The 11,223-nt window shown below is 48.7% G+C and overlaps 1 protein-coding gene across 3 annotated transcripts; it reads left to right on the plus strand.

Moving 5' to 3' along the window:
• Nucleotides 1-4,752: 4,752 nt before the first annotated feature.
• On the plus strand, nucleotides 4,753-7,686 carry ARMCX6 (armadillo repeat containing X-linked 6). Of its 3 annotated transcripts, none has more exons than XM_033849684.2 (4): nucleotides 4,753-4,883; nucleotides 5,185-5,275; nucleotides 5,605-5,720; nucleotides 6,027-7,686. In XM_033849684.2, exon 4 carries the CDS (start codon nucleotides 6,176-6,178, stop codon nucleotides 7,070-7,072), a length of 897 nt encoding a protein of 298 aa, XP_033705575.1. In that variant the 5' UTR covers nucleotides 4,753-4,883; nucleotides 5,185-5,275; nucleotides 5,605-5,720; nucleotides 6,027-6,175; the 3' UTR covers nucleotides 7,073-7,686. The 3 variants fall into 3 exon arrangements, with proteins under 3 accessions (XP_033705575.1, XP_033705574.1, XP_073655764.1); XM_033849683.2 differs by having other exon boundaries at nucleotides 5,185-5,263; XM_073799663.1 differs by having other exon boundaries at nucleotides 5,185-5,263; nucleotides 5,605-5,714.
• Nucleotides 7,687-11,223: the final 3,537 nt, after the last annotated feature.

An 11,223-nucleotide genomic window follows, 5' to 3' on the forward strand; every position in this document is an offset into this window, starting at 1 on the left:
GGGTGATGGCCTCCAAAAGTCCCACATTTTCTCACTTGCAGGGAGTGTTACACACTTCACTCAAAGCAATCTTAATGTCTTCTGGGGCCTAGCACATAACACAATCCTGAATGAGCTCATCAGTGTGTCTGAGGATACATAAATCTTCTGACTAGGCCAGTCTTCTAAACAGTAGACTTTTACTCCCATCAGTTAGCAGGGAAGAGGCATGGAGACCTCAGAAGCCACTGACACAGAAAAGGTTGAGTAGAAATCACAACTATGTTGTGGATGTCTGTCAGATAGAGGGGCACGCACACTGACAAAGTGAGTGGCAGACAAAGAACATTACAAAATATACAAATAGTATCATCTTTAAATGAAATAGGTGTTAGAGGAACACTGAGACCAAGACAAAATTTGCTGAACTCGGAATCTAGCAATTAGTGTGAAACCTTTTCACTGACTGCTTTGATGAACTCAATGATTCATCTGTCAGCAATGAGAAAACTATTTAAGAGTGGGAAAAATAATAAAATAATGTCAGAACACGGGGTCTACAGTGGGATATGCCCTAATGTTAAAGATATAAGTTTATTATCTGAGTATAAATTTTAAGATCCACAGACCATATGGGAGTAAATCAAGAGTCTGGGAAGTTGGGGAACAGGCAAAACTCCAGGGAAATTCATATCGATGTAACTTCTGGAAGACAGTACTAGGATATGACTAAAATTTATTTTTTTCTTCCAGTTTTATGAGATATAATTGATATACAACACTGTGTACGTTTAAGGTGAACAGGATATGACTGAAATTTAGTAAGCAGAAACCAAATCAACTATATGATTCTGTATTTGGAGAAAGATCATGTGCAACAAGGGGGCTTATTTAAGCACAGGAATATATGAAAAGGAGAGTCAGAGGAAAGTGTTGATAGTTCCCACCCAAGCACTGTCTGGAGGAGAGGGAGTCTTGGCGAAGATGAATGGAAAAAAGAGCTTTCTTTGGCAGAGCCATCCCCGTGATGCATAAGTGTACTTCAAGTTTCTTAGCTGAGAGACTCTTCTTAACATGCACCAATGCCCTTGCTCTGACTTCAGGCTCACCACACAACCTTCTGAGGTTGTGGCTTCCCAAGGAGTAGCTTGTCAACAGGGAGAGAATGAGCTGGTAAAACTGACAGAAACCTCTAGTACCCCAGAAGGTTGTATTTCTCAGGATAAATTTTTCAGTTGTCATTCCTTTGTGAGACTTAGCTTCCCTTGTGGCCTTCTTACATGGAGAGAATGCAAAGACCCATGGGTTTGGGCATTCAGATATAGATTTATGTATGTCTCTTTGAATGGGAGTCTTTCCTTGACAGAGGCATCTGCTCTCATCGTACAGACAAAATCAGGTATTGATCATGAAGGGATGAGAACAAGACTGAACTGTAGATGCAACCTTGTCTACAATCTTGTCAGGGAAGCCAAGTAGCTTTAGCTTAGAAGACAGCCTTGTGCGTCACCATTTCAGAATTGTACCTCTACAACGTTCACTTAATGTGAAAGTGAAAACTAAAGCATGCTGTGGCAAATAGGCCCCCAGCACCTCAGTCACAGCTGAACAAAGGATTCATATCCAAAGTAGTTAAAGGTCTCCTGCAAATCAACAATAACATCTGAAACAGTTTACATTTCTCTCTGGGAAAAGAAAGGAAGTGCATTTTACATTTTACATGCCCTGTCATTTTCCCCAGCAAAAGGGTGGGCATTGTGCCCAAAACAGACCAACTCAATACTCTCTTACTGAAATTTAAACCTTAAGCAGAGATAGAAAACCAAAAATCAGTGGAAGTATGGCATCCTGAAAAGACCATATATCAATTCCTTCTACCTAGACACCTCAGAGCTGATGCTGGTCTTCAACATTCGTTTAAGTTAAACAGGTTTGCTTTCTGTTGCTTGCAATTAAACAAAATTAACTAATACACAACACAAAAACAAATAACACAATACAAAAAGTAATACAGCTTTTTAAGATAACAATCTTCTATAATTTATTTTTTTCACCCTCCAAAATTCCATTAGTGTTACCATCTGCTGATCCTTTTCTGCTTTTGGATACTTTATAAATCACACATCACATGTGACCATATACTGATTTAAGCCAAAAGGTTCTTTCTGGCAGTGGCTTCACATAGTCTTTTGAAGGCTCGTCTGAAAAACTGCTTAAGGATTTTCCATTTTTGCTGTTGAAATATTATGTCAGGCAAATAGCATGTCCTTAAATAAATATTTGTTGGTGGATTTATAACGGAGAGAAAAGTAGATTTTAAATGCTAGTCTCGGGCTTCCCTGGTGGCGCAGTGGTTAAGAATCCGCCTGCCAGTGCAGGGGATAAGGGTTCTAGCCCTGGTCTGGGAAGATCCCACATGCCGTGGAGCAACTAAGCCTGGGTGCCACAACTACTGAAGCCCCCGCGCCTAGAGCCCGTGTTCTGCAATAAGAGAAGCCACCGCAGTGAGAAGCCTGCGCACCGCAAGGAAGAGTGGCCCCCACTCGCCGCAACTAGAGAAAGCCCGCGTGCAGCAATGAAGACCCAACGCAGCCAAAAATAAATAAATAAAATAATTTTTAAAAAAATGCTAGTCTCCAGGTTCCTTGGTAGGAATTGTGGGTCAAAATTACAAAGTAAGAGAACTGAAAGTGTTATCATTCCCATGGGGTTTAGGAAGTTTAAGAGAGGGAGTGGATCCAAACAGAAAAGTTCTGACAGCCTGGGAGAATGATGGTCAGGGGTTATACAGTGGAATAACTGAAAAATATACCAAAGGGGAGAGATATTTTTTACTAATGAGGAGCGGTAAGAGTGGAGCTTTTGTCCTTGAAGGCTGGCTGAGTTGTGAGAATGAGTTCTTACTGGAAAGCCACGTCAATGACACTGAAGCACCTGCCTCTTTTAAGCTTTACATACTCCTTAGTTCTTTCTAATGTATATATTCAAAATAAATAAAAGCCACTTATATAAGTTCTTAGCAGCCAAAGATTGAATGATAACAGTTGAATCTGCGAGTTCTGTTAGTAAGGTTTCATAAATAGAATTCACTTGCCTCGGAGAAGCAAATAAAGGGCAATGAAAAGAATGGTGTAAGGAGATGATGGCAAAACAAATAAGGTAGGGGTTTAGAGAGATGAGCTGTAATACTGGTTTGTTTGGTCTATAAAAGTTTGAGGAAGACCAGAAAGCTGTGACATGTTCTTGACTTCTGAATTTTCACCAGCAAGGCACTCTGGGCTTCCTGGCTCACCTCCTGAAAGGGCCTCCCCCACACTGGGGCCCCTCACACAGGGAGCTTCCTGCTGGGGTGTCAGATTTCAGCGTTCTAAGAAAGAGGCTGCCTGAAGGGACTATATTTAGAGTATGACTCCCCACCGGGGACAGCTGAATGTCTGGGGACTAAGTTCTGCATACTTTGTCCCTGAGTTCTGGGATTATTCTGAGGGGCTTGTATGGGTGGTGCAGTAAAATTGTAACAGAAGGCAGGGAATGGAAAGGACTCTTTCCCCTGGCGACTGCTTGGGATCCTGTAAACCGTGCCTTTTGTGAGAGAAAAATGACGGATCTCAAGGGTTGTCGCAGTGATTTACAGTCACCCACAGACTCTAACTACTATTTCCACTGGAAAATGCTGGACACTAGCCGCTGCTAGGGGGACATACAGTGCACGAATGACAGATACCAGAGATATTTCTCCAGTGTAATGATGAAATGAAAATTCCATCTACCAAGTCTCATTTTCATCAATGGGATAGCAGGGAATCCTCTAATTTCTGGATGATTTATAGGTTACACCATGAAACTTCAGAATAGATTTAAATAAAGACATTTGAATGAAAAGCAAGCTCATCTGTGAAGTTACTAATTTGTAAGATTCATCTAAATTTGGGGTCTGCAGAAAGTCTGTCCTTTGAAGCCAGAATGAAAGCCATCCAGCAGTCCCCTCTGACGATCTCAATCGTGTGACGCCTAACACCAGGAGTTCAGCCAGGAAGAAGGGATAGTGGTTCACTTAACTAAACTGGTCACAATTAAAGCACTGACCACTTCACTATAGATTCATTTTATCCGTCAATTTATAAATCATATTGAAAGCACACTGGCTTTGTTTGTAATGATATGTTTTTAAATTTTAATATACTGCTTGAAAGCTGCTATTTCCTGTGCAGTCAGAAGAAAATATTTTCAGTGTGGTATAAATCAGCTTAAATCGATGAGGCCTCCTTATTAACTAGGAAATCTTGTTATATATACGTATATATATATATATATTTGTATTTTCTGATTACAAAATAGTGTAGCTTGAATCAATAAAAAAAGGAAGGGCCGACGAAAGCGAACATAAATATATTAAAAATACTAACAAAAATCTCACTGCTACTTGGGCTTTTCTTCCCCACCCCTCCGCTTAATTTTGGTGCAGAGACTGGTTGTGGGAAAGGGTAAAAATTAAGAAAGAGAGGACAGGAACTTCAGAGCCAAGGAAAGGATAAGACATTTCCCCAGAAAGAAGTATAAGTAATGATAGACCCAGGAAAAGATGCTGCCCCTTCCTGTAATTAGAGAAAGGCAAAGGCAAACACCAGAGAGCCACGGTCACTTCTGGTTTCTGGTATTGTTACAGAGGAAAAGAGTGACAGGGCCCAGTGTGATGGGGGGAGGTACGGGGCAGGCTGGCGCCTGCCGCACTGCTTGTGGGAGTGGAAATTGGGGGCCAGAGCTCACTGGTGACGTGGTCGTCACGTGACCAAGAGCTGCCTAGAGCAGAAGTACTGCTAGTCGCCTCCGTCTGGGTACCAGCCCCCTATCACACTGCAGGCGTGTGAGGGAAGAAGGAAAGTAGCCCCGGACCGTGCAGATCGGTATGAGCGTGGGCTCTGCTTGGAGGGAGATGGGATGGGAGAAGGCCAAGAGCGCCACGGATCCACGTTCGGGCCGATGGGGGCTGTGTCCCCTTCTCGCCTACTTTCTAAATACCGCCGCCCCCCCCCCATGCCCATTTTAGTAGAGAGAACTGGCGGACTTCGGGCGGCGGGTGAGGGGAGTGAATGGCTGGTACAGAGACTCCGAGGAAAGAAAGGTTCCACAATCAGGGCACTCGTGTCCCGAGTGCTGCTCCGTCCACCAAGCACTCCGTCCCCTCGGTCCCCCGTCTGTCTGCAGGTTTGTAGATCTGTTGGCCAGTAGGTCGCTGGGGAAAGTCGCGGCGAGCGAAGGACCAAAGTGCCTTGGGACCGTGCAGGTCGGTGTGAAGGTGGGATGAGCCCTGGTCCCTGGGTGGGGGTGGCGGTGGGGATGGCGCAGAGGGGGTGCTGGGATCGGTGCGGGCCGGGTCCGAGTCGCCCCCTCCCGGCCCCTTCTTTCTCCACACCCCCTCCCATTTCAGTGCAGGGAAAGGGGTGTGGCGGCCTTTGCTGGGGAAATGGCGGACGCCAAGGGGGGTGGGGCGGGGAAGCCCGCGTTAGGAAAGTCAGGAGGGTGTGAGAAATATTTTAAACTCAAAGGCTGGAAATTCAGAAAAGCGGGTACTGGGACCTGTGTTCTCAGTACTGATCCATCCACTACACTTTCACTTCCCCAAAGGCGGCTGTCTTTCCATCTGTCCTTCTGCCAGACTGTCTGTCCGTCAATCACTGTGGAAGGCGCACTGACCACAGAAGACAAGAGAAGGCGAAGGAATTTACCTGACTTTGGTAGAGGTTGGTGGGAGAGACTGCCTCTGAGTCTTTGGGGGTGGGGGTGTGGTGGAGGAGACTACCTGAGGGTTAGCCTCTCCTGTCACCCTCCTGGCTGTCACAGCCCAGCCCCACCTCCTGCCCTTCTCTGTAGGCCCTGGAAGAGAAATGGTCGGTCCTGAGGGTAGACAGAGGATGACAGAAAAGAACAAAGAAATAGTTGCCAAATAATCCACCTCTCTCAACCAGAACTCAAACTCCACTCTGTCTGCCTGGTGAGGCACAAATCCAGGCACAGCCCAAAGTCCTAATGTTATTTTTCACCCGTAGATTCATCACAAGAGAGCCTCAGGAGCCTGGGATATAGACTGAAGACGTCTCCCCTCCACCATCATTCAGGTGGAGCCTTAAGAACACTCTTCATTCAGGTGGAGCAAGGCCCTCTCCTGTCCTGCCCCCAGGCTGGCACGGACCTGAGCATGGGCCGGGCTCGGGAAGTGGGTTGGATGGCAGCAGGACTGATGATTGGGGCAGGTGCCTGCTACTGCGTTTACAAACTAACCATAGGAAGAGATGACAGTGAGAAGTTGGAGGAGGAGGAGGAGGAATGGGATGATGAACAGGAGCTTGACGAGGAGGAGCCCGAGATTTGGTTTGATTTCACAACTATGGCTCGGCCCTGGAGTGAGGATGGGGATTGGAATGAACCTGGGGCCCCTGGTGGCACCGAGGACAGGCCTGCAGGTGGGGGCAAGGCCAACCGAACACATCCGGTAAAACAGCGCCCATTCCCTTATGAACGTAAAAATACTTGGAGTGCTCAAAGCTTTAAAAATTTCAGTTCTGTTCTTGGCCTCTCCAAGTGCCCTTTCATTCAGGGAAAAGTGTTGTTAGCTCAGCCCAGGGACACTGGTTTTTCATTTAGCCACGATATCAATAGTCATTTGGCCAGCCTCTCCATTGCTGGAAACACGATCCCTATTCCCGACCCTGCTGTTGAGGCTTTCTGTGCCCTGGATAACTTGAAAGCCAGTGTTGAAAATCAGGGCCAGATTAAGATGTACATCAACGAAGTGTGTCGGGAGACTGTGTCACTTTGCTGCAACTCATTTCTGCAGCAGGCCGGATTAAATTTGTTAATAATCATGACAGTTATTAATAACATGCTTGCCAAGTCCGTTTCAGACTTGAAGTTTCCTTTGATACCAGAGGGAAGTGAATGTGCTGAGGGGCACGTTGTGAAACCCTTGATGGGTTTGTCTGAAAAGCCAGTCTTGGCGGGGGAGTTGCTGGGAGCCCAGATGTTGCTCTCCTTCTTGTCCCTCTTTATCAGGAACGCAAACAGACAGCTTCTCCCAGAAATCCCGGCCTCTTAAATGGCCCCCTCCAACAGGATGGGACTGATCCACCCCGAACCAAAACCCGATCAGTGAACCACACACTTGTGTTCTCAATCAAAGACTCTGCAGTGGGTGCTATTGAAGATCCAGCCTTAGCCAGTAGCCGTATCTCTGGGTGAAAGTTACACTTGCTAAATCCAGGACCACTCTCTTGTTGGCCAGGCAGGGGTTCCCACAGAGCTTTGAGTAACCTCTTGGTTTTGCAGTCTGCAGGCAGTGCGCATTGTAAATTGCTCCCTTGCGGCCTTCTTCCTGTGGTAAAGGGATCATTTCAGCTGTGTGGTGAAAGGACAACATTTTCTAGCCTGACAAGGGATGCCTTGCCTGTGGTGGTCTCCCTGTCTAAGCTGGACCGTCTTGTGGAGACCAGACCCATATGGGAGCTTGTGCCGAAAATGCATTGGTTGCTGCGTAGGTTGAATTCTTTTTCATTTACTCTCTTTTCTTCACGAGCCTATGGATGGTAAACCTGTTCAGCAAAAAATGTACACTCCCCTTCTATGAGTTGTACTGACTCAGCCTCGTCCACCAAGTCTGCATTTTTATGTATCACCAATAAAGCTGTGTGCTTTAGCTGGCAAAAACGAGAACATGGTACTTGTCTTTGAGTTTATAGTCTGCGTGAAGAGGAAGCCCAAAATACATGATCAGTGCTAACTAACTGGGGCGTTTGCTCCTGAAGAATGTCCGCCTAGCAGTGTCCACAGGAGGCAGTGGAAGAGATGGGCTGCAGGGTTCAGGATAAGCTTCCAGAAGGGGCTGGGGGCGGGGCTGGGGCAGGGGAATGGGGTGGAGGGTGGAATTAAGAAGGACTGCTGGGAGGACTAAAGGAGACAGCACCTGTGAAGCAGGCAGCACAGTGCCTGATGCAGAGGAATCCTTCCCTCGATGAAGTTGTCTTTCCTCGCCTGCTGGCCTCTTAGAGAGGAAGGTCAGTATCCTTGAGGTTTTGTCTACACATCCTTGGGGGCCACAGGGCAACCCATCCCTGCACAAGTTAGTGCACAGTTATAGCAGTAACAGTTGCTACTTGCTGAGTGCCTGCTTTGTGTTGTTCTCTCTCCTGAGAAGCAGCTGTGAAACCTACTTCCAGGCCCCCTCCCTTCCTTGGGATGCCAAGCTCAAATTCCTGGCCGAGTGAAAAGGCTTGGCCGTTGCTTCCTCTGGCCAAGGAAGGGCAGAACCTCCTTTCTGCCCTATCCCTGGTACTTCTGTGGGATCCAGGAAGGGGACAGTGGAGGCCTCCGTGAATCCCCGAAGGGGTGGGAGGGCAGATGCTGAGGGGCGTGGCATGGCCATGGCTGGTCCATCCATCAGGAGACATATTCATGCCCTCCATCCAAGCCCCTGGCACCCCTTGGAGGAAAGGAAGAACACAGCCCTGCACACTGAACCACTCCATGAATCTGGGCAACTCATTCCACCACCCCCTCCCAACATTTACAGACCCCTCCCAGCAAGCCTCAGCCCCTGCATCACCAAAGCCAGGTTCCCTGCGTGTTGTTGATGTGTCCTGAAATGGTTCTCCTCCTCAAAGCCCTGGCTAACAGAGGGGACAAGAAGCTTCCTTTGGGCGGTGCTGCTTCTGAGCTCGGTGCCCTCTCCTGGTCTCCCTGGGATGTGACTCTGGGCCACTGCTCCCTGGGCATCAGCTGTGTACAAGTGCTCTGCCTTCTGACTGCCCTCCTCCATATAGAGCATAGTTTTATTTCAAATTTTTAGGGTTTTTTTTTTCAATTTTTTCCTCCCTTCTCCTGGAGTTTGGGGAGCAGGTGGGTTGCCACTCTCCTGCTTGTACTCATCCACCCCACAGTTTGGGCTGACTAGTAGTCACGGGTGCCTGCCAGGGACTCTGCCCCTTCCCAGGCCCTGCTGCCTTGATGGGCCAGCATGTGACTGTGGTTGCTGCAACATCACACCCGCAGCAACGTTCACCCCGCTGGGGCTTTGTTTGCTGGCTCTGGGGCTCTGTCTTGTTTCCAAAGAGCTGCTAACGTGGTCCCCCCTTTCTCCCAAGCCAGCCTCAGGTGGGCTGGGCAGTCTGTTTCCCACGCAGGATTGCCCTGCGGGCAGCCCTGCATGCACTTGTCCCAGTGGAGCCTGCTGGCCGATGGTGTCTTCAGCGACACCTTACTGCTCAGCCTCTGTAATCTCAGCCCAAAGGCAGAGCATTTCTCCTTCCTCCTGGCTCGGGGTCCCAAATTAACACGTGCTTCCCTCCTGCTCTGCACTCTGCCGAGTCCCCCGTTTTGAGTCCTGCCACAGGTAGTAGGCCCACCATCTCTGAGGCAGGAATTTGGCACTTTCAGGCCACAGCTGACTCCTATCGCAGGGAGGACCTCGGAGACCTTCTGCCCATCTCCTGAGCAATTCTGTCACAGGGCAGCCTGCCAGCATTGATGTGTCTCCACGGTGTGGTCTTGGCCCAAGTCAAGAGCCCCTTCTCCATTTGCTGGCACTGCCCTCCCGAAAACACTCCCTGCGTGTGGAAGCACAGGGCTCTGGTCTGCCCTTCATCCCTTTGTTGGTTGCTGTGCCAGGGCAGGAGCCCAGTTCCCAGTTCTGCCTACTACCGGGGTGCGGAGGGGGACTTCAGAGGGGGGCGTGGAGGGGGGGCGCAGGGGGCGGGGCGCATGCCTGCCAGTCAGGGCCTGATTAAGACATTCAGAGGCTTTCAGCACTGGAAAGACTAAGGTGCCTCCTCCCATGCTTAATTCAAAAATGAAACAGCAGGGGACCACCAAGCACAAACTAACCCACCTCTCTTCTGCAACCAAATGAGCTTCTTGCCAGGTTTCCCCATGGCAAACATTAGACAAGGTCATCAAAGCTTGAGCTTGTCACACTCTGTGGGGAGATGCCTGCCTTGATGGGGTCGCCCTAGCCGAAGCTGTCTCTTTGGTAAATCTGGAACTGCCTCCACAGACTGCTCTCCAGCTCCAGAAAGGGCCTTGGATTCCCTTCTTCTTCATCTCATTATCTTGTCTACACTTTGTGCCTGTAGGTACTGATTTCTGCACTAACTCCCAGCCTGCTACATCTCCTGGGAATTTTGTTATTTGACCCCCCCACTGCACCCCTCCCTGCCATAAGTGCAGGCAAGGTTGCAGACATCCAGCTTCCCAGCTGGTACACCCAGTCTCACACAATGCATCCCCACGGGGGCCCTTAGTGCCACTCTCAGAGCAGTTTCAACCACGATCCCCTCACTTTGAAATGTCACCAGGGACAGGCACAGCCCTCACCAAGTCGGTCTCTACGCTGGGCCACCGCAGCACCTTTTGGCTAAGAGTGTGACAGCTGTGTGCAGCACTGCCCCCCACCTCCTCGTAGCGGCCACCAGTTGGTCTAAGATGTGATGGGCACTGCAGCACAGTCCTGTGGGGCATCAGTCAGTCCCTTGTCTGCTCCTCATGCTGCATGGATCACCTTACACTCTGTCGCTTCCCCCTTCACTTTACTCACGACCTCCTCTTCCCCTGAAGGCTCATTTTCCCTTATTGCCTCTTGCTTTTGCGTGTGGCTTAGGACGGCCTTCCCCACTTCCCAATTACAAAAGGAGTCTCCTATATGGTTTCCTAATTCTTTCATACCTTTCTACTTAAAGGGTTGTCTCAGGGATATACTTGGAATTTCCTGACTCCTTTTCCAAATGGATAACCTGTTAACCCAGCACCACTTATCACTCCATTCTCACGGTATAATTGGTGCATTCTGGGACCTTCATGCACCCAGCTGAGCATCCTCGCTGTGGCTGCCTGCTGTGGAATTCCTCTTGGGGCACAACCCTTTCTCCCAGGAACCCCTCACTGACTCGGGGACCCTCTGCTCACTGGGTGGCCTGTGGCAGGTGGGGTGCGTGTGTTGGCAGGGAGGCTGTGTTGGTGCCTGTGAGCAGGCGTCTGCCCCAGGTACCTTCTCAGGACATGCTCTGGCCCACAGGAAACTTAGGAACCCCCCCGCCCTGCCTGCTTCAGCACCAAGGGAGATGGGACTGTTTTCTTCCCTCACCAAAATTGCCTCATTTTTGTGCGGCAAAACAAGTTGGAGCACACTGTGTTATGCATATTATTATAAACATTTTATGTAATATATTCTGTCGTGTATGATTTTAAATTTTCTATTTT

Source organism: Tursiops truncatus, chromosome X (genome assembly GCF_011762595.2).
Source record: "Tursiops truncatus isolate mTurTru1 chromosome X, mTurTru1.mat.Y, whole genome shotgun sequence".
NCBI classification, from domain to species: domain Eukaryota; kingdom Metazoa; phylum Chordata; class Mammalia; order Artiodactyla; family Delphinidae; genus Tursiops; species Tursiops truncatus.

Bases quoted from the DNA above. Each gene is read 5' to 3' on its own strand.
- ARMCX6 (XM_033849684.2), top strand. From the start codon at position 6,176: ATGGGCCGGGCTCGGGAAGTGGGTTGGATGGCAGCAGGACTGATGATT.